We start from the raw sequence: 26703 nt of genomic DNA on the forward strand, positions 1-26703 counted from the left end.
CAAAGAAAATGTTAAAAAAATTGGAGAATACCCTGAGGATAAAAAACTGCAGATATTGTGGAGAAGAAGAGGAAGACATTTTACACTTTGTTCTGGTATATTGTCCAGATGTAGCTCGTTTTTGGCATAATGTGGCAGCTTGGTTATATGAGCAAGGACTTATTTTACTTATGTCACCAATATATATAATTTGGGGTGTGTATAAAAAATTTTTTTAAAAAAACATGTTGCTAAATTACCATTGTGCTTCTTGGTAAATTTTATTTTCAAAAAGAGAGAAACTTTTTAAATTTGATTTATTTTTTATGTTTGTTTAAAATTATTATTTATTGACTAAGAATATGATAAAAGAAAAAAGCAGGCCATAATCAGATAGTTGGCAAAAAATTAGTATTAAATAAAAAAATGGGATAAAGAACAATAAAGACTTTTGGTTTTTATGCTTTTCATTTTTTTTTATTTTTGTTTTTTTCTGGCTGTCCTAGAAGAGAGTTTAATTTTCAGTGTAAATGTGAGCAGTAAAGGCTGATGATATATTAAAGATGTATGTATTTGCAATGTATGTATTTTTTTTATTTTTCTGTTTTACCTCTGTTGACTTGTTTTTTTTTTCTGTTGTATATTGTTTTTTTTTCAAAAGAAAAAAATAATAATATACAGTGTGTCTTAACTTTATTATTTTAAACCTGCATATGCCTAATCATTTTATATAAATAGTGCCTTTTTACACACTGCTGTCTTTTTATTGTTTGTGTACATTTCTAATAAAACAATTCACTTATAATATTTTTTGTGCATTTTTGTATTTTTTATTTAAAAAAAGAAAAAAAAAGACTTTTGAACAGTATTGTTTATATATATTTATCAGGATGTATGTAGTTGAAATAAAATCATGTATAGATTACATAAAATATAAAACAGTAAAAAAAATCTTGAGGTTATTTGAAATGTTGCTGTATTTGTTTAGTAAAAAAAAAATAATTTTTTGCTTTTTATAAAAAAAAATTGAGGTTATTTTTTGCTGTATTTGTTTATTTATAATCGTTTCTTTTTTATACATTAATTCTATAATTTAAAATTATTTGAATAGTTTTTTGTATATTAAAACATTAGTGAGCTTTCACAGATGCCAAGTCAGACTTATGAAATTCAGTATATGAAACAACATGCTTCTCACAATTGATTTCCACCTAACATGACCCATAATATAGGCTAAAATATATAGGCTAAAATAGATCAGTTAAAGTTAAATGAAAAATACAATTTAAATCAGAACAATCTTAATTCATTTGAAGCATTAGATTAAATGTGAGGAAAAGAGCAATGAGGTTTAGAGAAGGCATACTCATTGTAGCTTTACCTGAAGCAAAAAAAAAAAAATTGGGGAGAAAAACAATAAAGATCAAAATTGTAGGAAAACAGTAATTTCTTCCTTCACAGTCAATGTGTGTTTAACTTAAATACGTTTTCATTAGCTTGTCAAGTAACGTTTACACTATTTGCTTACCTAATGCAGACTGCTTTTGCAGAGTTTCTGTTTCTTTTGTGAGCACAGGTTCTACAATTGAGAAAAAGACTGAGATTAACAATTTCGGTCAGAAATTACCAAAACATTTTAGGGTTAGAAATAATTTTTTTTTTTTTTGTTTTTTTGCTTCATCGCAATGTGGTGACACTTGGTGACTTTTGTCGCATTAGCTATGTGAACACAGAAATCATGGACATTATTTGGATATGTTGAAGGGTAAAAAAAAAAAAGTCACACTTTACTCCTTCATGGTCAAAAATGACTGACATCTTGAAAATCTTCTGGTCACAATGCAGTAAAAAAACAACAACAACAACAACAACAAAGAAGGGGTTACACTCAAAAACAGTGGTTCTCTCAACTGGTTTGGCCATAGTACCCAAATTTTTTCCCCATGGTCATCAAGCCGCGACACACTTTGTTAGGATATATATATATATATATATATGTAAGGAATAATTGACGATGGGCCGTTAAATCATTAGTAAAATAATGCACACCCGAGGTGGTGATGCGGCCACGACGCGAAGCAGTGATGTTCCCCTGCAAACACGACTCCAGCTCGGGCACGAGAACCAGCACGGAGCAGCTCAGTCACGGTGGAAACAGAATAACAGAGACTGATTAATATCACGTAAATTACTTGTTTAACATTTAATTTTTACTTTTAATGTTTGTTAAATGAGTTTAAATATGGGCAATATGTATATCCTATTAAAACGATATAAACAATGCTGTAAATGATAAATAAAGGAGAATAAAGGAAGTTATCATGCAAACCAGTGGTTGTGTGGAGTATTTTAGAAAAGTTTAGAGGATTTCACTTAATCTGTAAACATTATTTAATGTATGAGGTAAAATATAAGCTTGTAATATAGTAAAAATGGATAAACCATAGCTGGGTTAAATCAACCCATTATGCTGGATTAAATAAACAACCCAATTTGCTGGGTAAAATTAACCCAAGATGGGTTCTGTCCTATATTTACCCAGTCCTAGGGTTAATAACAACGCAAATTGGGTTGTTTTTAACCCAGTGTTTTTTGAAATCAGGTATACCTTCATGCAAATCCTTCCCAGCTGAGACACAAACCAGTTATGTGATTTATTGGTGTTTTACTTTTATTTCACGCGTTGCATAGGCCTACTCGTAGTTTCTTTTACACTTTAACAGGGGCGGGTCTAGTCTAGGTGGTGGCCAGGGGTGGCACTGGCCCCCCCTAAAATTTGGCTGGCCACAACAGGTGCCCCCCTACCAACTGTCTTGCGATAGGCTTGTTTTAATAAATTTCTAACTGCATATGGCAGTGGCAGATCCTGGCATGTGTAGGCAGCTGCCTAGGGCCGCTTTCTTCTCCTCTTTATACTTAAAGGGGTCATATGATGCGAGTGTTACAAGCTGTTCGTGAATAGATAAGATCCCTAAAGTTGCAAAGACTAAAGTCTTAAACCCAAAGAGATATTCTTTATAAAAGTTAAGACTTGTCCACGACCTCCCAAAACGGCTCGTTCTAACACGCCCCACATGTCTATGTCATGATGTGGGAAGATTTGCATAACACTGCCCAAATGTTCACGCAAAGAAAGAAGGCGTAACTTTCATTCTCGCTGTAGTTTTGTTACCGCTGCCATGTTCTGAAGAGGCTGTGTGTTTCCTTGAGGAAGCGAAACTACTTTGTTTGGCCTTCCAAAAGAGGACACAACTAGAAATCAGTGGTTAAGTTGTATTTACAACACTGTTCCAGAACAGTTCAACCCAAATATTCAGATGTGTGCAGCACATTTTATGGAGGACTGCTTCCTGATCCTGGGACTACAATGCTGGCTGTTCTGACTCACAAACTGTAAGCAACTTTCATTTTCAAATTTAAAGGATTTGATCAAGCACTGATAAAGCATTCCTATCTTTTTTTTTGTTTTTTTTTTGTTATTGTTTTATTCTGATGTTATGTGTAACTAAATGATTCCTGTTCATTTTTAACTCTGTAGTAAAATTAATGAAAAACCTGACACTTCAAAATAACATTTCAAGAAAAAAAATAAATAAATACAAAATCTAAACCTTGACATAAAGTAATTTTTGAGAATGTCTAAATATATATCCAAATCCACAACTTAATAAAAATAAGCAAAAAGTATTTATGTCTAAAAAACAACTGGAGTATTTTTAGCCTTTTATGAATCTAGTGGTTACACCTTGGCATTACATATGTTTTTCTTTTTCGACTCCCACCAGATGGCACTAATCTGCCTTCTAAAATTCGATTTTAAGTATTTTAACATAAAATTCTGCTTTGAAAAATAATAATAAAAATATATATATTCTGAAAAAATGTACTGTTTTAAATAGGGAAAAATTATCATAATTATTGCATAAATATTGTATTAATTAATACTATAAAATTCTCTAAAAAAAAATACTGAACAAAAACCTATTACATTGTAATAAAAAAAAGTTACATTTCAAGGCTTTTGACCGCGAAGGAACCAAGTGTGACCGCTAAATGTACATAACATGTAAAGACTCAACAAAGGTTACCTACCTGTAACTTTGACCTTCACTGTGCTGAGAGCCAGACCCTCTGAGTCAAGAATTTTGTATGTTCCGGCACTGCTGGCCGTAACCCTGCTGAGAATCAACTTGTTGTCTCTCTTTTTCAGATGACCTTTCTTGTTTATGACTCCATCTTTCTCCCACAGAACTGTCCAGTCAGTTTCATTACTGTTTTGAAAAATCACTTGCTCAGCTTGATACGTGTACAGATCCAGGATCAGGTCTGCCCCAATTTCCACAGATTTGATGGCCTTGTGATCTACCATGGGAAGAGGAACAAAGCATCAGTTTAGAGTTAATCATTATAGTTAACTAAAAGAGAGTTATTATATAGAGTTATTATAGTTAACTAAAACTAAAATTGCAAAAAAAGCTTTTACGCTACTTGAAATAAAATAAAACATTAACTTTTTATTCACTTTTTATTTTATTTTTGTTTTTTTTCAGAACTTTTTATTCACTTTTTATTTTATTTCAGCAAGTTTGTACTAAAAAAACAATTAAACTTAAAAAATGAATTATCAGAAATTTAACAATACTAAAACTTTAACTAAAAAGAAACAAGAAAACTAATGCTAAATATTACATAAAAACTAAGTATATATAATCCATATATGTGATCCTGGACCACAAAACCAGTCTTAAGTCACTGGGGTATATTTGTAGCAATAGCCAAAAAACATTGTATGGGTCAAAATGATTGATTTTTCTTCTATATCATTAGGGACATTAATTTAATCAAATTTTTAAGTTTCCTCCTACTGTAAATATAATCAAAACTTGATTATTTCAATAATATGCCATTGCTAAGAACCTTAATTTGGACAACTTTAAAGCATTGTTCTGTATTTTGATTTTTTTTGTCAAACCCTCAGACTTTTTCAAATAGTTGTATCTCAAAAAAAAATCGTCAGATTCTAACAAACCATACATCAATGGAAAGTTTATTTATTTTCGGCTTTCAGATTATGTATACATCTCAATTTCGGACCCTTATGACTGTTTTTTGGTCCAGGGTCATTACATAAAATATGGATTATGCAATATTCCATGTCCAATACAAGTGAAACTCAATCAACAGCACTGTGACGCAATGTTAATTATGTAATTTATTTGAAAATGAAAAAATAGTGCAATGTTAATTTTGATTTCAAAATAAAAGAATAAAAAAAATCCATCATGTCATGAAGAGGCACTTACATTGGTAATAAAATTGACCAAATTTTGGAGGATTTAAAAGCACAAATGTAAAGGTCAATAATTTTATAAAAGAACTTTAATTCTTCAGGTAAAACATGCACAATATGTGAGCTGAAAAGATTTTACTAAATATTCTAGGTGTTAAGTTGGCATGCCAATTCACTTTCCATTCACTAGTGTCTCACTCTAACCTAGATTTGTGCTATTTTTATTAAAGAAAAGGAAGAAAAGTCTAAATATTTTTTCCTGTTAATAAATATACACCGTAATGATTAGTAAATCAAACAAAGATTATTGGAGTATGTTTTACGAGAAAATATGTTTCAGTTTTTCTACTTCAAAATTTTTAATTCAATGTTTTTTGTAACTGATTGTGAAATTTACTGCCAATTTCTAGGTGAAAAATTGTTTCTACACCATTTTTTGTAAGTCTATTACAAGTGATGTCGACTGAGCTTAACTGTGTACTGTGTATATTCTGTGTACCAAACACAGAATATTTCTTTAAAACTTCTATAAATATATATTTTTTAAATCTGTTTGTATTTTCCGAACACACATATGAACCTTTTGCCTTTGATATACTTTGAACAGTGCTGTGTTCTAATATTAAAGTCCCCTCACCGATAACTGCAAGATGGACACTCTGAATGAAAATTCGGTTCTTGATATTTGATTCACCATACACCAAGTAACTGTCATAGATGCCTGCATCACTGAATCTGACATCCTGCAAAAACAGAGAGCAGTTTCCTCTCACAAGCAGCTCCTCTGGGACATCTGCCCGGTCTCTGTAAGCCTCCCCCTGAAACTGCTCTGGTCCCATTCGCTCAAACACTGAATAGCTTAAGGTGTGCCATTGAATATGAGGCGTTTGATCAAACTCCAGGTGAGATGCCACAGAACACGGCAGAACGGCTGGCAGACCGACCTTTGATGACATATGGACAACCACTGAGAAGGGAGAGGAGCCTATAGGGACAAGTTTGATAAAATATGCATTATTATTTGACATTGAAATAAAGAGCAAAATGATTATAAATAATAAAGTTGGTATACTTTTGTCATTGGCTACTTACCAACACAAATGATAAGCCATAGCATCAGAAAGGCTGAAATCCTAAGAAGAAATTTTATAAATTATAATTACTTAGACCGGAACCATGAGAACAAAATTTAATTTCACAGCATTGTGTTCTATTAAGTAGTGTTCCATATGGCAAGCCATATTAGCTTTTAATGTAATTGCATTTTTACTAGTAACAATTCAGTTTGTTACTAGTAACAGTTCCCATTAGAGAGCTGTATAAGTCAGTACCAGTTGAATTAGAGAATTCTGTAATTGAATTAGAGTAATTTAATTCAATATTTACTCTCCATATCCAGCCATATGCAAAGCATACTGGGAACTAACAATCATTGCCAAAATGAAACGGCAAAATTGAGCTAATTCTGTTCAAATAAACTGGCATCCTTCTTTCCTTAATTTTTTCAGTTTAATCAGTTCCTCAATATAACCCTCAAAACTGCTTTAGTTTCCTTAAAAATATGAGGAAAACATAATCTCTTGGTCTTATTAGTGAAAAGTTCTCAATATTTTATATATAACACTGAACCACAATTTCTTTTAATAAAATATACACACTATTTTTAATTATCACCTTAATATTTTAAATGAAAATTACAAGACCCATGATTCATTTTTTTACAGTGTGTGGAGCTTTGCAATTAAATATATCTTTGATGTGTTTTACTTGTAAAAACTTAAGTGAATGTAATTAAATTAAGAATTGAATTGCAGAGCTCTCTAATGGCAATTCTTACTAGTAAAAATTCAGTTGTAGAGCTCTGTAATTAAAACAAATGGTAGTCAATGGAGACATAGGATTAGTAAAAATTTAACTGTACAGCTCTCGGATTCTAGCTAACTATTGAATTATAGTGCTCTCTGAATATAATTGTGACTAGTAAGAATTGGAATATAGAGATCTCTAATCGTAATTTTTACAAGTAAAAACTGAATTAAAGAGCTCTTACTAGTAAAAATGCAATTACAACGAACAATGCTGGGTGTATTTAGGTTTTGAGTGTATTTATTGTGATTTTTTTAGTTTTTATTATTTTTTTTTGGGGCTCAAAGTTTACATGCATGCAAGGTCAAAAAACACTTTTGTTTTCTCATAATATACATTTAATTTCACCGCATTTCTCAATGATTTGTAAATGATTCGTACAAAGCAGTTCTAAAGCTGGGCTCACACTGTGCGGTTTTTAACAGTCCTTTGCGATTGTTGCTTGTCACACTATACGAACATGATCCCCATGTCACACTAAAACGGACGTACTCAAGAAGACTTGTCGGGAGTTTTACGTCATCAATCCTTGACCCGCGTTCTCTCGCTATAACGGTAGCTAGCAAACAAAAGCAACATGTAGCGTTAGTTTTGTTAATTACATGCCTTGATAATAAAATAACGAAATAAATAAATAAAATGAAGACTACGTGTGTGGAGCAAGTCATGGCTGGGCAAAAGAGGACTTTAAGGACTTCCAGTTCTACATAGTGAACTTGAGGTAATTTTGTTATTCAGGTTTAAACATCCTGCCCCTTAATAAATAAACTCAATAAGTTTTACTTCTTGTTGTACTGTCCACCTGACTCGTTTTGACATTTTCACTGAAGTGGTTTGAAGTTGTCGTGCTAATTGCAGTATCAGGTTCAGCACTCCTTTTGGTTCTTAGCTTGACGGTCGTCGTAAGAGATGTCACACTGCAGGAAAGTGTTTGAAAACTTCTGACACTGGCAGAATTTAATCAGAGGAAACAACTGATCACAACAACCAGTAATCGGCTGTCAGTTAACATGTCAAACCAGTGATTAAAGATGACATATTTTAGCCTAGGATTATAGGAATCTTTTAGGATTTCCAAAATTTGGACAACCAAATCGTAGCCAAAATCGCACAGTGTGAGCCGGGCTTAAGATTCAGTCTCTCTAAACCCCTCCTTTCCTTGAGCCTACTCTGCTCTGATTGGTCAGATGGCCCAGTCCCTTATTAATGGTCTATCGCATACAGCATGTGTCAGAAACTAAACAGCCATTGTCATAACTAAATGACAGCTCCAGAGAGAATGTATAGAGAGAAAAGATGGTATCGATTTTACCTTATAAACTCGAGCCAGAGACCGATGATGAAACGTCTAGTTGATCAACCAGACACTGATTCACAAGCACATCTGGAGCAGGATGTTTCTAAGTGGTAAGTGTCAACTTAGTTTGCTGTAGTTTATTTAGGTGCACACGGAGCCCCGCACATGGCATGCAGGAAAAAATAGTAGGCTAAATCGTGCGCATGATTTACTAATTCGTTCCCTCAATGTATTAAAACGTGCACATGATTACTATTTCATTTGATTTGATTATTTTGTTCACTCGATTTATAAATTGTGTGCACGATTTAGCAAATCGAGGGAACGCAATAGTAATCATGTGCATGTTTTAGCACATTGAAGGAACGAATTAGTAAATCGTGCGCACAATTTATTTATTTTTTCTTGCATGTCATGTGCGGGGCTCCGTAGTATCAGAATGCCAAGCGAAGGTAAAAACCTCTGCTGTGACAAAGTATGACAGGTATTAGTATTATATGTTTCTGCATTTGCTGAGCATTAGACACCTCTTTTATGAAAAATTAAGTGTACTTTAAATGATCGATAGAAAACATAAACATCTATTATTTATCATACTAATACGCTGTGATTCAGTGGAGCAATCTGGTCCAAATAAACCGGCCACAGAATTGATCCATCTTTCAAGAGCAAGTGTGTTGTGAATCCTTGAACTCCCCGAGATTAGAGAAGCAGTCGTCAGTAAAATGACAGGAACACAAAAAAGATTGGGATTGTACTGCTGTGGTCGTTGTATGGAATTGTTATGGTGTAGGTAGTTGTTATTTGAATTATGGTCAGTTGGAAATGAAAATAAAACAAATTTACTTTCACATTGTAGGACACAGTGTCTTCTCAACATGATGTTATAACACTCAGAAATGCTACACTATTTCAGGGCGGGTCGCAGTTGTTCGCGGCCGGACAATATAGAACATAGGCGGGTATTATGCAAATGTATTACCCAGAGACATGTAGCAATCACAGAAGTGGGATTCAAATTTCCTGACAACTCCTTTAAGTGATTTGAGTAGATTATATTGTTTTTTTGGCGGTCATTGTGGTGGTGTTTTAATTTGTTGACACAGTCTTGGCTCACCTTGAGGGGTCCCTGAAGCGTACGATCACCATACCGGTACATGTGATTAGAACTTTCAGTGCGTCACGTCATCAACTGCCTGAATTTAAATCCGCTTTCGCGCTTTGGCTGGGCGCAGAGCCAGATCAGACGCGCTGAGCGCTGGACATATTATCACAAATTGTTCAGTGTTTTCAACCATATAATGCTTATTTTAGGTTTCAGATATTTAAAAACACAAGAAGTACTAGCAAAAAAATACATTTGCAGTTTGTAGTAAAATACACGCTGATGTCTATGGAAAAGGCAATAATGACCCTTACAAAATATAATCTGACTACGTTTTTTATTGATATCATACAGAGATTGTGTAGGTAACTATAAAGTTACTCTGCCCCTTCTCCCCGTTTAGCAAAAAGAGCTACTTTTAACGTGTTTCGGGAGGAAAAGGATGAATTTGCGTGCTGTAAATCCCACACAGCTCGGAGCGCGAAACTACACATGGCGCGCCCCATTCACCCGGTTTATAGATTCAACTAAACACGGTCGATATATAAAAGTGTTTTAAACTACCAAATATATTTACTTGCACATATTTCAGAAATCGGAATATCAGATATACCATAATATAGTGAGCATGTTTTTTGAATATTTGAAATAAAACAGGGAAAACGAAATAAAAGCGATCCATGTGTCATACAGATCTATTTTGGCTTTGGGTGTACACCTCGACAAGCATGACGCATAGGACGCGTCGCCATGGAAACAATAGGCGGTACACTCTACTAAATAACGGTCGCCTGAAAAAAGAACTCACGCCGGAGTCTCAGCTTGAATATTTTAAAAACTCACGTGCGAAAGGTTAAGAGACAATAACTCAGCGGCCGGACATATATTTACCGTTCCACTACCCTATACCGGGCTTCACCGTCCACTGCTAGCTTCTCCATTCACAGACAGCTGCATTACACACCGCATGTAAGGCAATATTCGAAATGGCACAATAGGGGCACTTTAAAGATAATTCGGCTTGCCATACGCCCCGCCTGTGTTTGAACGCGACTTGCGCCCAGTTTCAGATTTCTTGGAGCAGCGGAGGATGAGATGAGGTTTAGTTTAGTGGCGAAACTTTATTTTCTTGAGCTTAGATTAGATCCTTCAAGACCTGAATATATTTATTAACAGTCCGTTAGCTTGAATATTCGGAGGACAGGAGTAGCAAATAAATTGTTTTGATGCTTATATATCCATTCTCCTCAACGTTTATATTGATAAACCATCTTTGATTCCCAAAAGAATGAAACACAGATTTCCTGAGAAAATCACCTAGTCTTCTACTGTGCTGCTATAAAGACGTTTCTTACCAGTTGCTTCTGTCCATCATCTCGCATTTGTGTCCCGTTCCTGCCAGAGATGTTGAATGAGTGCAGACAGCTCAGCAGCGAATAGGCTTCTAAGCTAATCTCTCCATTTCCTAAAAACGAAACTGAACCTATTAGCCTATTAGAAGTCTGTCGAAACCGCTATGTAGGCTAATAATTCATCTGAATAGCAACGTGAGATTTAATAAGTCAAAACGGTTTTGAGACAATATCTGATTTAACTTCGTGTCTCTGGGAAAATATAGTGTTGTGACATTGTATAAAAGTGTAACTAAAGAAGGATTTGATTTTAGATTTGTGTGGCGCGTGGAGTTTTTATTTTGAAATGAAAAAAGTAGATCATTAGAGTATGAATTGGCACAGAATGGTTTTATTTCTAGTGTTATTTTTATAGCCTAATACTTGTAAGGCTTTGTCAAGCCAACATAGCCTAATTAAACAATCTTTTATTTAAGATTCATTGTTTTCTTCTTATTATTAGCCTATTATAATTATTAATATTAGTTGAAGTGCCAACTTTGTAGGCTATTGCATGCAGGGCTGGACATTTTTGTCACATAGAAATACACTTGACAGTAAAGCATTGATTTTGAACAAGAATGTATAACATTTAATGTTTTTAAATTTTTACACATTTCCGCGCCCTCATTCACACGCGCTGTAATTTAATACCGGTGTCATATCTCGGCTCATTGTTTCAAGCTAAACGATTTAATTTGTTTAATATCTCATCGCCGTTCAAAAATAAAGGGATGCAAATTTCTAAACTAAATAATAATTGAAAAATAAATAAAAACTAAACTAAAATCCACATAATTACCTTGCTGTTTGTATTTATTATGATAAGAGCTGAATCATGGAATCAACAAATTGAACTGGAACATATGAAACTTACAATAAACAGGTATATATATATATATAAAAAAAAAAAAAAAAAAAAAAAAAAAACGGTTATTTGAGAAAAACTGTTTGAAATAACCGATCCGTAGTAGTTAGTTAGAAGTTCCCATACAGAAAATCTCGCGATACGTCAGAGTATATACCACCACATTACAGTGTGCGATAGAGACAGGTAAGATGGCGGCGCAGGAGACTCAAGCAGCGCAGCAGTCGTCCGTAAGCAACGGAGAGGTAAGAATAGCCGAAATGATAACGTGTAACCGTCAAATGGACGTGCCAACGAACAGCTTTAATACAGTCCACACGTCCACACAAATACTTGTTTCGTGTCAGTTTTAAAGAAGAAAACCAGATTGCCGGTCTGAATCAGCCTGCATTGGGACAGAAATGCTGCCTGAGTCACGAAGGGTCTTGTCCGATTTTATGGCTCATTCTTAACGGCACATCTCATTTTTACAAAACAGAACAGATCTCAGTTTATACTAATGATCTACAACAGAGAATATATATATATGTATGTATGTATGTATGTATGTATGTATGTATGTATGTATGTATGTATGTCGCAATGGTTTATACCATTAATCTGTTTCACAGGCTTTATTTCAAAGCCTAGTTAACTGCTGCTTCACATGACAGCATTTTTTGAGCATCATCATATTTGAACGCGGGTTTGATGCTCTTAAACGCTGGTAGACATCTGACGAGGCTTTGAGAAATTACATATATTATAGACGGCTGTTCAGATATTAATCTACAGAGTGTTAAGAGCTGATGTCTAGGAGTTGATCAGTGTTAGCATGCTGGCTAACTAGCTGTCTGGCTCCTCTGTTAGCTGCACGTCAAAGCAGTTTAAAGATGGCAGTATTGTGCCACCCTGGTCATTATTCCGCCAGTCAGACCTCAGTGTGACAAAACCGCACGTGTCTTGGTGTAGATGGAGGAGCTGTAGTGGTGCTGAGAAGTGTTGTAATGATTATCGCGTGTTGTGTGCAGTCAGCTCCTTGAGTAATGGGTTTAAGTCAGGGGTGATCAGTCCTGTTACTGGAGATTTGCTTTCAGAGACTAGAGAGTTAATGCAGCCATGTTCCTGTTATTTTCTGAGCAGATGTGGGCTACCAAATGTAAACAAGTAGATGACAGTTTCTCAGCATTTCTTTTGAAAGCTAAAGCTTGTTAATTTTATGGGAAACACTGTTCTTCTGATGTCCTTTTATTTGTCATTATATTTATTTAATCCATCTTGTTTGTTTTCATTTGTGTTTTTTGCACCCATGCTGTAGGTGGGATCTTCTGATAATAGTAAGGGGGTGTAATTACTTCTGTTGACAAAAATTAGCATGACCACAAAGCATTTACATTTTACCAGATGACATGATCTGGGATTGGGTCGACCTAAACCACATCATCAGAAAACCACAATGGATTTTTGTTTTGGGTGCATATGGTTATCAGTAGAGATCTCAGGACAGAGCCCTGGGGTACCTCATATTCAGAATTAGGATTGGCGATGATTGGCTGCCCACGTTCACTGTTTGAGGTGTAAACAGTAAGTTCAAGACCCACTAAAAGCAAGTTTTAGGAAAATATGCTCGGCGCCAGTGCATAAACACAGACAGTTATAGGAACCAAATATGCATGTTGTTGCCTTCGTACTGGGGCTGTACAATTAATCGAATTTCTAATCGCGATTTATAGAAACAGATGCCACAATTCCGAAATCATTCAAAGCGGCAATTAATCATTCAAAGACCACTTATGTTATTCTGCATGCTTTAGTGTTTTTTCTTTCTAAAGGTTATTTTAAGGGGTTTTCCATTGTTTTAATTTTAGTTTTAGTATAACATTATAATGCCATTCATATTTTTACTTTTTTTATTTATTTAAACAAACCAATCCAGTGTGTAGTTGACTTTTGAGGCTTAATAGTATAGAAAAGCAATACAAGTTTTTCATTTAAAGAGTTTTCAGATTGTTTATTGTCATATAAAAATGACATGAGGTTGCTTCAAACAATGGTATAAGCATCATTCAGAGTAAATTGTGATAATCGTAATTGGTTAATAATCACAATTAATTACAGTTTCAAGAATAATTTATAATTATGACTTTTATCATAATCCTGCAGCCCTACTTCGTACCACAATTTATTAGTTTGTTGGTATGTTTCTGTATTCTATATGTTTTTGGCCTAATGTTTTGAGCCCATCCCTGAACTTGGTGATAAGCGTTTTTGGACCTGTTGTTATCTCAGAGCTGTTATCGCTAATCTTCAAACATCTGGATTGTAACCAGAATCATTGTTAATCAGATCCTGTCTTTTGCTTCCGTTTAGTTGACCTAAATCCAGTCAGAAGTCATTCCATGCTTACCCTGGCAGTAAAATGATTTAAGTGTAATATTTACCCTGTTCAGTAGTGTCAAATCTAAATTATTGTACATGGCAAATTTCATTTAGCTGATCACCAATTAAACAAATGAGATAGAACAGGTACAGAGCTAGTTGAAAACTCCAATAGTCACTTTATGAGCTTGTCAAAATAAATATATGGTGATAATCAGATTATCTTTGTTTTGATGTTGTAGTTGAAACTGCTCACGTTTTGTTTTCTTTAGATTGAGTTAATGGCAGGCTTTTTTTTTTTTTGCAGTTGGTGGTTTAGAGCTCTGTTTTTGTAAATATGACTTAGCAATAAAATATATTTTGGTTTTGTGAGCAGTTTTGTCAGTACAGGTTTTTAGTTGACATCCTTCAAAGAACTGTCAGTCTGGGTTATTGAGTATAATTGCAATCATATACAGATATAATTGTAATATTTGGCTTTCTTTTTTCTGCTTTAATTATCAGTTATATAAACTGAATCAAACATCTAAATCTAAAGCAAAAAGATAAATCAATCAACCTGTGGTTTAAAAAACAAAACAAGGATCAGATCTCTGAAACTGATCTGTTCGATCTTTTTATCACAATGATGCACTGAGCGATCGGCCAGAGATCGGAATCGGACGATTTTCTTCATTATCGGTCTGGATCGGTGACCGATCAGTCTCACTTCTTTCTGATTTCGAGACGATCCGTTTTGTGTACGTCACCAACGGCACAGGCAATAACGTCACGTCAGCCACACATTCTCGCTCTCTTCTCTCCGACTACCACTTCTCTCTCACACACGTCTCATTCGTTCCAGTGAAATGGTGCTTGTATTGCACATTTTATTAGTCATTCCCACAGGTTTCGCACTTAAACCAAAAGAGCGCTCACCACCACTGATCTATATTAGTGGAGCGCACAAGCCGCGCTTCATCTCAAACAGCTTGAGTCAGCCCACACATACCAAAATGAGTGGCTAACTGCGTTAAAACATTCAAATAGATACAAAATTGTGTCAAAATGCCCGTCTTGGTGAGAATGCAGTTAAACACAGTCAGTTTTGGTACGTTAAATAGTTGAGAAAGAGAACGAATGTTTTGTAACCGTATATTGGGTCCGTGGATAAACTCATAAAGGGATCGCAGTCCAATATTCCTGCTGATGTCTGTCATGATAATCAAAGAACAAAAGACAGAGAAAATCACTTTCTGCTCTTGACTGAATACGTTTTATAACTTTAATGGTAAGCATTCATTTGTGTTTAATTGTTACAATTAAGACTACAGAAATTACATTTGATAAAAAATTACATTTGATTACTTTAATTTCTGTATTATTTCTTGAATAAAAACTTACTTAACCTGAAAAAGTTAGTTTCATAGCTCTTTATTCTATTGCATTTATTTGTGCTTTTGTTTCCTTTTTTTAATTTGTTCTTATTTTATTACTGACTTTGTACTTGTTTTTTTTTTTTTTTTAAATGAAACCTTGCGTTGAAGAAAAGTAGATTTTTGTTTGTATATGCTGTCAATTATATCTCTTAGGAAGAAAAATCCGAATCTGCAAAAATCGGTATCAGCAGATCACACTAACAAAAAATCGGGATCGACCAAGAAAATTGCAATCGGTGCATCTCTAATGAATACTAAATCTTTATATATAGTAATTTTGTTTATCACAAATGTTCTGTGCAGGTGAGCAGTAATGGAGCAGCTGCCTCAGGTCAGTTAGCTCAGACAGATGCGACTGCACAGGACCCCCAACAACAACAACAGCAGCAACAGCAGCCCAATGCCTGGCAGGTGATTAAAGGTGTCCTCTTCAGGTGAGTCCTTAATGATGTGCACTTAAATGTTTAACTCTATAATTATTTTTTTGGTTGTTTTTAATATGTACTTTAAGAACTTCCTGCAATTTGGTCTTTATTTGACAGAGGTGGTTTGTTTTTGATCATTGTAAAACTCTGTGATGTGCTTGGTAGCTTATAATAGATCATATGGTAGTGTTTAGGCTAGGTGTGCTGTTTTCCAGTGCATTTGAATAGTTTATTTAGTAACAATTATTAATGACATCTTCAGGGTTTCTGTAGCATCAGAATAGGTTTGAGAATTGTCAACTTTGACTGGAATTGCCTTTTGAAGTTTTGATATTGTATCAACCTCAGCATGAGCCCTGAGGAGCTGTATTACTAAACAGACATCCCGTGAGAGGAAAGCAACTGAACTCCTGAGCTGTTCTGGGTGCTTTAATTGATGTCAGGGGGTTTTATGTTAACTTGTGTTAATATTTCATACATATGCAATACATAAAGTTTGTCACAATTACAGTATTTACCTTCTCCAGTGATATTTCTATAAATTCACTTTTCTCATATTTAAGGTGGGCTGCTAGATGCTCTTTCACCAAAAAAACAAACAAAAAAAAAAAACTTTTTCATCTGTTTCATATCATAGATGATAGTGTAAGGCAGCAGTATTGCATCATGAGTTTTGGGATTACACTTTCAGAACATCATAGTACTGAAATCTAATGTGAGTCTGCTCTTGTGTTTGTGTATCACTCAGGATTTTTATCATCTGGGCTATAAGCAGCTGGTTCCGCAGCGGTCCATCAACTCCAGATCCCAGCACTCCTGCTGGAGCTCCACGACTGCCCAGCCGAAACCTCTTCCCCAAGGACACCCTTATGGTATTCAAAATCAAGACTAAGGTTGTGACGGTGATGAAATTTTCCCACCAGTTAATCAACGTGTGACAACACCTGTAATACCGGTATCAGCAGGCTGGGTGGTGGGGGCTTGTGTTCATTGGAGTTTTCCCTCTTTTCCTCGCTTTCCTTCGCTTTTCTTCACTTGTTAATAGCTTATAAATGCTCATATAAAAACTCACTTTTCAGGCTATATTAAACAGAACTTTTATTAAAGGGGTCATCGGATGCCCATTTTCCACAAGTTGATATGATTTTTACCCTGTGAAAAACTGCTCTTTTCAGAGCAAGCCGTTTTGTAGCATTTTCCTTTAAATGTTAATGATCTCTGCTGACCCCGCCCCTCTCTTTGAGCCGCTCTCAGAGACACTGTTTACTTTAGCTGCATTCATTGTGAAACTTGCTAATTAGCACATTATTAGGAAAGGCGATTTGCAATGATTCATTAAAAAAAAAAAACCTTATACTCACTTTTTCTGTTGGTGAAGCTGGATCATGAATGATTCGCGCGAAGATAGACACATGTAGGTAGATCAGGGGCACATTCCCTTCACAAACAAACGTAATCCTCTGCATCTTCAATGGCTCAGATGTCAGGAGTAAATGACGACTGCTATGTTCATTATTACATCCAACAACAAAACACCTCAGTCACTTAGGAGTCATTCTTATCTACATGTGCTCTGGCGGTGAAACAATGTTGGACTGATAACAGCTCACTCAGGGCGGGTCTAAGGTAAGACACCAGTCCAGTCTTTGCTGGAACGCCACTGTCAATCAAACTGTCATGGGAGGGGCCTGTCTGAATGATGCCACAAAGACAGGCATCTGAGATTGGCTCGATTTGAGAAACATTAATGCATTTAGCAGACACTTTTATCCAAAGCAACTTACAGTGCATTCAGGCTATATTTTTTTTACCAGTATGTGTGTTCCCTGGGAATTGAACCCATGACCTTTTGCGCTGCTAATGCAATGCTCTACCACTGAGCCACAGGAACAGAAAAAGAGATAAAAATTTAAGTAGATTTAAAAAAAAAAAACACTGGGTGGATATTTATCATAGGGTGGTTGTGTACACACACTGCCAACACACCTTTCAGTTCAAACTACTTGTAAAAGTGCATGTAGCATCTGATGACCCCTTTAACAACACAAATAAAAATACACCATGCTATAGGCCTAATATAAAATAACAAATAACTTACACAAAGTTTAATTATAAAAAACTGAAAATCAGCAAACCAAATAAATAAGAAATATAGAACGCTTATTAGCAAAACGAATAAGAAAGTTTGGAGGCACAGCATACACCTTAATGTTAAATAAATTGCACAAACTTTAATTATATAAAGTAAAAATCAGCAAAAACCGTGGAACCAAATAAATTATAAATGAATATAAAAAAAACCTTCCACAATCACCTTAGATAAATGGCAAAACTCAACAGGCTTTTCAAAATCCAAAATACGGTCAAACAAGTGCTTTTGCATTGCATTTCGAAATGCCGCCATGGGCAAGTGACGTAACCATTGTTGCAGCTTAACACCAGGATGTCTTTTCGCGTCTTTGCATTGACTTAACATGTAAATCACTCGCGCTTAATGCTTCATTCGCGTCTGGTGTGAATGCACCATAACACTGTCAACACCGACTATCTCAGCAAGCCTAATCAAACCTTTCCCATCTGCCTATTACATGTATAACATAAGCAAGACATCTAATCAAGTATATAACCAAATTCTGGTTTGTAGCTACTTTGGTAATTCTGTTACCTGTCTTTTCACAGGATTTATATGTATATATCTCTGAGAATGAGATATTTACAGATTTTAACAATACAGAAGCCCTGTTCTGGTACCAGCAAGATCTGGTTTATGGAGATTGGACCAAAGGGGAGTCGGGGGATGGCTGCTACGAGCATTACCAAGAGCTGGACCTCTCTGAGGTGAGACACAAATGCTTTCTATAATTATGAATGGAGTAGATCTGAGACTTGCATGGTTGTTGAAGAAGTAGCATTGATTTTTGATTGCACATGTTTAGTGGCAGTGTCAAAATCCAAGAATACACTTTTTTTTTTTTTTTTTTTGGCATGATTTGCTTATAGTGTGCCTGTTTGTTTGTACAGAGTGTAAAGCAGAACGGCTCTATATACATCCACATTTACTTCACCAAGAGTGGCTTCCACCCAGACCCCAAACGCAAGGGCCAGTACCGCAGGCTATCCACGGTCCATGCCACTCGAAGTGAGTGTGTCCAGTTGTTGCTTATGTTACTTGCGTTTCTTGTTCTCTCACTCAGCTCTGTTACACTTGTGTTTTTGCTGCTGATTCGTTTGACTGTGTCAACAGGCCTAAAATAACACATTATCAGTGCATGGGTGAACCCTCTTTAAAGCCTAGAGCCCGTTTTCACACACTTCCTCTTCAACAGTGCTCAACAAGTACAAGAGGAGGAAGTTCCTCAAGACCAAGAACCTGTTGACAGGAGAAACTGAAGCTGATCCAGAAATGATCAAGGTAGGTTTTAATGAGATTGCTCTTGGCTTGTCTGCCACCATATTTTTCAGCGCTGTGCATTCTGGGATTGCCTTCTCAGTGAATGTGATGTATGCTGTGAAGTTCTGTTTGTACATTCTCAGCGGGCTGAGAGTCATGGGCCTGTGGAGATCATATCCCATTGGCATCCCAATCTCACTATCAACATCGTGGACGATCACACAGCTTGGGTGAAAGGGTCTGTTCCCCCACCTCTTGACCAGCGTAGGTTTTATTGGTGCTAAATGTCCTCATATTATTGAAACAATTAATTGAGCCGATGATGAATCCAGAATCGCCTCTGGTTAACCTGAGCACTTCTTTTCCTCTCAGATGTGAAGTTTGATGCAGTGAGTGGAGACTACTATCCCATTGTTTATTTCAATGACTACTGGAACCTGCAGAAGGACTATCACCCTATAAACGAGACCTTGCAGAATCTGCCCCTCCGGCTCAGCTACTGCCCCCTCTCCTTGTGGCGCTGGCAGTTATATGCCGCCCAGAGTGCCCGCTCCCCCTGGAACTTCCTGGGAGAGGACACTTACGAGCAGTCAGATGAGGACCAGGATTCTGTGAAGGTCTGTACTGCACTCCAAGAGAGTATTTTTAATGGTTTTAAAGATCCAGGTTTTTTACCATCAAAATGTTTGAGATGAAATGAGGGTTGCAGATATGTTTATAGCTGTATGTATATAGATATTGGAATGTAGAAAATGTGAACCTGGTTTTGATTTGGTTTTTATACACTTCCAAATGTCAAATATAAAAATGAAATCTTTGAATTGATTGATAATTGGTTTTAATCAATATTCAAACTTTTTTTATGTCAAATATAAAAATGAAATCTTTGAATTGATTGATAATTGGTTTTAATCAATATTCAAACTTTTTTTTCATTATAATATTATTTATTAGTTGATTTAGACCATTTAGATCACAATAAAATGTATAATGCTAATGAAAAATATTATTATATGGTATATTAGAATATTTTGCATATTAATAAAATAATGATTAAAATAATTATGGTTTTGGCTATTGTGGTAAAATGCAGAAATAAAATTCATTTTGGCTATTGGAAGTATTTGGAATCAATTAAAAAATCAGTTAAAAAAAAAAAAAGTTGAATTTCTACGTTATTTGCTTCCCATAATGCATTACCATTTCCAGGTCCAGATCCTGTATCTGATGTTAAAACTGCTGCTAGTATACACTCATAGTGTGCTGGAATACTTCCAAAAAGTCATGATCCTACCCTTTATTTCCATATTGAAATCTCAAATAGCCAGACGGTAATTCATCTTTCATGAAATATTAATCAGTCAAAATATTGGTGTCCAGGACCCAGTGTGCCCAGAGGCTATAGTGCACACTGTGAGTTTTTAAAAGCTTAAATATGCAATATGTATAAATAATGTGCATAAACACATGTATTTTCAGTTCAGACACGAAAGTCACAATAAGCAGATAATCTTAGCCTGAATCATGATGAATATGAATTAGATGATGTAATGTTAAAACTACAAGCAGAGTAACTACTTTGAGAAATGCCATTAAAGTAATTTGTTGTGTTAATATACTTGCTTATTGTCTCAACAGGTGGCTCTACTTGAGACCAACCCCTACCTCCTGGGACTGACCATCGTTGTTTCCATCGTCCACAGCATTTTTGAGTTCTTGGCCTTCAAGAATGGTAAATGAATGCTGATGTGTGTGTGGTAATAGATTGAGACTTGTGGGTTCATTTCACTCTCTCTGCAGATATCCAGTTCTGGAACAGCCGTCAGTCTCTGGAGGGGCTGTCTGTGCGCTCCATCATATTCGGGGTGTTCCAGTCTCTGGTAGTGCTGCTCTATATCCTGGACAATGAGACTAACTTTGTCGTCCAGGTCAGCGTATTCATCGGTCTGCTCATCGACTTCTGGAAGATTACCAAAGTCATGGACGTCAGGGTGAGATGATGCCACTGCCAGGCATTTTGAATCGCTTCAATTAAATGGCTAGACTTGAATTCTTGGATCTCGATGTTGATTTTTGTTCTCTTTTCCTAGCTGGACAGAGAGAACAGGATTGCTGGAATTTTCCCTCGATTGATATTCAAAGATAAGTCCACATATGTGGATTCTTCAACCAAAATCTATGATGACGTAAGAGATCTTTCAGCTGCAGTTTAGAGGTGATTCATCAAATATACATAATTTATACAAGTTTTATGATTAATGTCTTTTGCTTTTTTTTTCTTCCCCTAGATGGCATTTAAGTACCTGTCCTGGCTGTTGTACCCTCTCTTTGGGTGCTATGCAGTTTATAGCTTATTATACGTGGAACATAAAGGCTGGTACTCTTGGGTGCTCAGTATGCTTTATGGGTTCTTGTTAACCTTCGGTAAGTATAACTCGACTTTTGTAATTCTGATAATCAGAAAAATGCTCAGAGTCTGTGGCAACTTAAAGTCAGTGACTAGATGGTTGAGGAAAAAGTCACAAAGGGGAATTCCACTTTTTCACCTTCAAGGCCCAAAGGATTTTCTACAGTTCTGTAAACAGAATAAGAGACTGTGCTGTCGTGTGTGAAATCCAGTCGTTAGCCTGAGGGGTGTGAATGCGTGTTGACACACATTCATGTTTAATGGATTTTAAAGTGAAATTAACAGGAACACTTTTTGTCTTAACCATCAGATGTAGCTTTTTGCCATGTTCTGAGTTAGTTTGTACTTTACATTTATGCAGTTGGCAGATGCTTTTATCAGGGGTTCTGTGGGTCATACATCTTAATTCACCCTTGCAGAAATAAAGGCATTGAAAAGGTCTTAAATCAGAACAGAAGGTCTTAAATTCATACATTTTTGGCATTAAATCTTGCATGCATTGCTCAGTATTTTTGTCTTGCCTTGCAATACAAATATCTAAATATCCTTAAATTAAGATACACTTACTGTACATAAGATGCAAAATGAAGTGTTTTTGCTTAAAACTAATTTATAAGTAGAGTATGAAAAAGCTGTTTTCCATTTGAATGAACCCAATAACCACTGATTCCACTGGTAGATATTTGTTCTTGTTTAATCATAAACTCATTGTGACATTTGCTTCGGAAAAATACTGTGGAAGAACTTGCCTTCATAAAAGCTGCAGAAACCCTGTTTTATCCAAAGTTTTTTTTTATCAGGTCATGCTTTCCCTGGGAAAAGCATGTTTTTCACACATCTTTATTTTTCATTAGTTCTTATGACATGTCCAACTGTAAAAATTCAACTTCAAATAATAAATGCTTTCTTTTTCCTAAAGGGTTCATCACCATGACACCGCAGCTCTTCATCAACTACAAGATGAAGTCAGTGGCCCATCTTCCCTGGAGGATGCTCACCTACAAGGCCCTGAATACCTTTATAGATGACTTGTTTGCCTTCGTCATCAAGATGCCAATGATGTACAGAATAGGTTGTCTCAGAGATGGTACGTGCTTATACGTTTCCCTCTGACACTTTGAATTTCTCAGTATGATTGCTTCAGTTTAGTGTCATGTTAAACAGTATCTAGTATTAATTGGATGTACCATCATTTCTCCACAGATGTGGTCTTCTTCATCTATCTGTACCAGCGCTGGATTTATAGAGTGGATCCCAACCGTGTGAATGAGTTCGGGACCAGCGGAGTGGAGCAAAGCAAGGACAGCCCAGCCCAGGCAGTAGCTGCCGACACAACCGCTGCCATCACAGATAAATCAGAGGGGGAGAAGAAGAATGATTAACCCCTTTTAACCCCCTCCCTTGCCCTCTGGTCTTGTGAAGGTGTGATGAGGCATCTTCAAGGCTGAGTTTATGTTTAATTGTCAGGGAAGGGAACTGGATTCATGGTATTACGTAAAAGACTGCAGGAAAAAAAGTTCAGTTCAGCGTTCCTCCTTTGTGTGGAATCCACAGGGGAAAATATATTTAATGTTGACTTCCTAAAATCATTCTTTTTCAATCTCCCATATTTTTGCAGTCAAAGTGAAGTAAAATGTGATGTACTGTATTGTATACTTTTGGGTTGGTAACACTAATAATTTGAAGGGTTAGGTGGTCCGTAATTAAATCCTATTGGCTGGAGTGAATAGGGAGATTGCAGTACATATCATTTAGTTTTTTTGAAGTACAAGAGCGAGGAAAAGAGGCCAAATGCAGCCTTGCTGGTCTCCTGATTCTGTGTACTTATTTTCTGTTCATTCCACGTGTGAAGGGGTACCAGGAAGCAGTTGTGTAGTGTAGGACGGAGGTGGCCAAGAAAAAAAAAGCCAATTCTGTTCAAATGCTACCCGTGCGAGACAGAGACTTTCCGTGTTTTTAAAACAAGAATTGATGTTGCAAACTTGAACAAAAAATAAAGAAATAACAGCCTTGTAGGTATTACTATATAATTATATTAATATTATTAATAACTATGATGATTTCTTTTTTTTTTTTTCTCAAAGGGATGCTCCACCCCAAAATGAAAATTTTGTCATTAATCACTTACCCCCATGTCGTTTCTTTTTTTAAAAGCGCCGTTCGTCTCCAGAACACAATTTAAGATATTTTGGATGAGAACCGGGAGGTCTGTGACTGTCCCATAGACTGCCAAGTAAATAACAGTGGAATTGTTGAATAAAGTCATTATTTTTGTTTTCTTTGCTTAGAAAAGGTGTTCCCGTCACTTCATATAATCCAGATTGCACGTCTGATGGCAGATGGAGTATTCTGATGACGACTTTCATACCTTTTATGGACCTTGACACTGTTATTTACTTGGCAGTCTATGGAACAGTCACAGGCCTCCCGGTTTTCATCCAAAATATCTTAAATTGTGTTCTGAAGATGAACAAAGCTTTTACGGGTTTGGAACGACATGGGGGTAATAATTAATAACAACATTTTCATTTTGGGGTGGAGTGTCCCTTTAAGCCTCTGAATTTTCTTTTATATGTCCTAAAACTGTATAGCATCTCAGCTTGTAAAACTTAATCATGCTGACATCAACTTGTCTAGCAATAGCTGAATTGCCAGTCTTCTCACTGAGAACTAGTTCCATTACATTCACACTCCACGGCCGGACCACCATGTGTCACGTCCAGGTTCTGCTCGACACGTTGACAGTCCAAGAATGCGTGAGATAAAATGTCTGGTTTGTCCTAATTTTCTTTGGTGCCGTACTTCTGAATTGATTAGGCTTTCTTTTTTGGTACGTTCCAAATTAAATCACTCATGTTTATAGTAAATCATAAGTGCAGTTTAAATCCGACATTGTTTTTTATTCATGTCTCAAGAGTTGATCATTTGCATATTTGGCTTTTAAAAGGTGTGACATTGAACTCATATATATATATATATATATATATATATATATATATATATATATATATATATATATATATATATATATATATATATATATATATATATATATATATATATATATATATATATATATATATAAATAAAATACCTAGAGAAAACTTTTGATTAAACCATATGAAGTGCATACTTGCTCCTCTGGTTTAGCATGAATCTCTGCCTTAAAACAAATGTTTTGTGGTTTCCAATGCAAAGTCTTTTGCTACCATAACTACTTTTTGTTTTTATATTTAATAATATTAATACTAAAATTGCTTGAACAGGTTGGTTTTGGTTTAAACTTATAAACTAGCAGCTTTACATTTGAGATTTACATTTTGTTGGACAAAAACAAAGCTCACTTTTTGATTGATAGGTTGTGAATTTTTTGCCTATTTGTAGTGTTTTTACAACTAAGAAGAAAGAATGTGGACCATATAAAAAATAACCTTTCTCTATAACCATTTCTGTAAGGCTTTGGCAGAATTTTGGATGATACACACTGAGTCACCAATCTAAATTTCACTATCATGTGTTCCGCGTTTTCACCTACTGTATGATATAATCCAAAATTGGTCCAGGGAGCTGCAGAAAGCAAATGATGTTGTATAGAGCTGTGTTCATATTCACAAATGTAATCAGGTTTAATATGCACACAGATATTTTTGTATATTGCAACATCACGTAAAAGTTTTCAGTGACTTATGTCATAAGAAATGCTCTGTTTGCACTCTATTCGTAATGGTTCATTTATTCTGCTATCAAAGTTGTCCATTAACAAAGCAGTTTCTGAAATAAAGTGAGTAAAATTCAACTCTTCAATATGGCGGCCCCTATAAGGCGACCTGCTCCATGTAAAATTAGTCATCATGCATCATAATTGTCAAACATTTTGCTCGTTCCTATGGGTAAAACGTGCTTAATTACGAACAAAACAGCTTAAACAGCTTTTTACTTATAAAATTAAAGTTAAACTTATAAACTCTCATTTGTAATCATCTATTAGTAAACCAAGCAAATATCAACATAAGAAATATTACATATGACACAAAAGTCCCGCTTTAAATAAAAGAAAACATTTAAAGTTCTTTTGACATTTAAAATTAATTTTGCTTAACAATAAAAAGGTTACAGAATTAAACTTACAAAACATTACAATTAAAAAAAAAAAAAAAAAAAGTAACGCTTAAAATTTTGGTGTTTCTGGAGGGTCCATATGGATATGCAAATACACAATAAAATTGAAAGTTCATTGCCAAGCTGATCTGCGGCGGGTCGGACGCTGGGGGTCGTCGTCCCAGCACAAGACTGAATAAAAACATCCCCAGCGATGGAAGGGCGTAGGTAGATTATACCCCACGACAGCGTACAAACACCCTGTTCAGACACTAAAACATTGGCAGGTTTTAAATCCAAGTGGGCTATGCCGTGCACGTGCAAGTGCTGGAGCGCGCGCGCGATGTCCACTGAATATTTCACGCACTTGTCCAAAGGCAACGAGTCCGTAAATGACCTGCTGTAGGTTTAGCACGCCGGCGAACTCCATCACAATCGTTCCGATGTTGTCTTTTGTACTGAGGTGCGTAGGAGTGCACGTGGTGACCGCAGTCACGCGCAAGATGTTTTGATGGTGCAGGTGCGCCGCAGTGAGTTCAGCCCAGAAACTCTGCCTCGAGGCCAGTTTGTTTTTCACACATATCACTTTCTTTACAACAGCAGTCTGGTCAAAGTATGTGCCTTTGAACACCAGACCGAATCCCCCGCTGCCGAAGGCCTGTAGTTCTCGCCAATGAATCACCGTGAAACGTGTTTGTGGGCACGCGCAGTTTTGGACAGTGGGCTGCTGCACGCGCCAAACTCCAGCCCAAAATCCTTTGGCAGTAGTGATGGGGATTGGTGACGGCACAGTGAATGGTAACCGTGAAC

At 35.8% G+C, this 26703-nt stretch overlaps 2 protein-coding genes and 1 pseudogene across 2 annotated transcripts; 1 reads left to right on the forward strand and 2 right to left on the reverse strand.

Moving 5' to 3' along the window:
• Window positions 1-1105: 1105 nt before the first annotated feature.
• Window positions 1106-11024, reverse strand: LOC122147694. The gene is made up of 6 exons (XM_042771059.1): window positions 10893-11024; window positions 6362-6402; window positions 5907-6254; window positions 4072-4341; window positions 1508-1558; window positions 1106-1360 (listed from the first exon to the last, which is right to left on the reverse strand). The coding sequence occupies exons 1-6, from the start codon at window positions 10910-10912 to the stop codon at window positions 1281-1283; spliced, it is 810 nt and encodes a 269-aa protein (XP_042626993.1). The 5' UTR covers window positions 10913-11024; the 3' UTR covers window positions 1106-1280.
• Window positions 11025-11921: 897 nt separating this feature from the next.
• Window positions 11922-23810, forward strand: LOC109099477 (CLPTM1 regulator of GABA type A receptor forward trafficking). The gene is made up of 14 exons (XM_019112996.2): window positions 11922-12041; window positions 15876-16006; window positions 16746-16869; window positions 18677-18835; window positions 19019-19136; window positions 19324-19409; window positions 19532-19652; window positions 19761-20005; window positions 21027-21120; window positions 21189-21379; window positions 21479-21574; window positions 21677-21812; window positions 22715-22882; window positions 22999-23810. Exons 1-14 carry the CDS (start codon window positions 11988-11990, stop codon window positions 23175-23177), a joined length of 1902 nt encoding a protein of 633 aa, XP_018968541.2. The 5' UTR covers window positions 11922-11987; the 3' UTR covers window positions 23178-23810.
• A 1952-nt stretch (window positions 23811-25762) lies between these two features.
• The window catches only part of LOC109099177, a 1249-nt pseudogene continuing 308 nt past the window's right edge, over window positions 25763-26703 (reverse strand).

This window comes from Cyprinus carpio, chromosome A15 (assembly GCF_018340385.1).
Source record: "Cyprinus carpio isolate SPL01 chromosome A15, ASM1834038v1, whole genome shotgun sequence".
Classification (NCBI taxonomy): domain Eukaryota; kingdom Metazoa; phylum Chordata; class Actinopteri; order Cypriniformes; family Cyprinidae; genus Cyprinus; species Cyprinus carpio.

Excerpts from the sequence above, each read along its gene's own strand:
- LOC122147694 (XM_042771059.1), bottom strand. The coding sequence starts at position 10,912 with ATGATGGACAGAAGCAACTG. Across the intron at positions 6,255-6,361 it reads ATGGCTTATCATTTGTGTTG|GCTCCTCTCCCTTCTCAGTG; the intron begins GTAAGTAGCCAA and ends TTGTCCCTATAG. Across the intron at positions 1,361-1,507 it reads GCAAAAGCAGTCTGCATTAG|GTAAAGCTACAATGAGTATG; the intron begins GTAAGCAAATAG and ends TTTTTGCTTCAG.
- LOC109099477 (XM_019112996.2), top strand. The coding sequence starts at position 11,988 with ATGGCGGCGCAGGAGACTCAAGCAGCGCAGCAGTCGTCCGTAAGCAAC. Across the intron at positions 19,137-19,323 it reads CACGGTCCATGCCACTCGAA|TGCTCAACAAGTACAAGAGG; the intron begins GTGAGTGTGTCC and ends CCTCTTCAACAG. Across the intron at positions 19,653-19,760 it reads TCCCCCACCTCTTGACCAGC|ATGTGAAGTTTGATGCAGTG; the intron begins GTAGGTTTTATT and ends TTTTCCTCTCAG.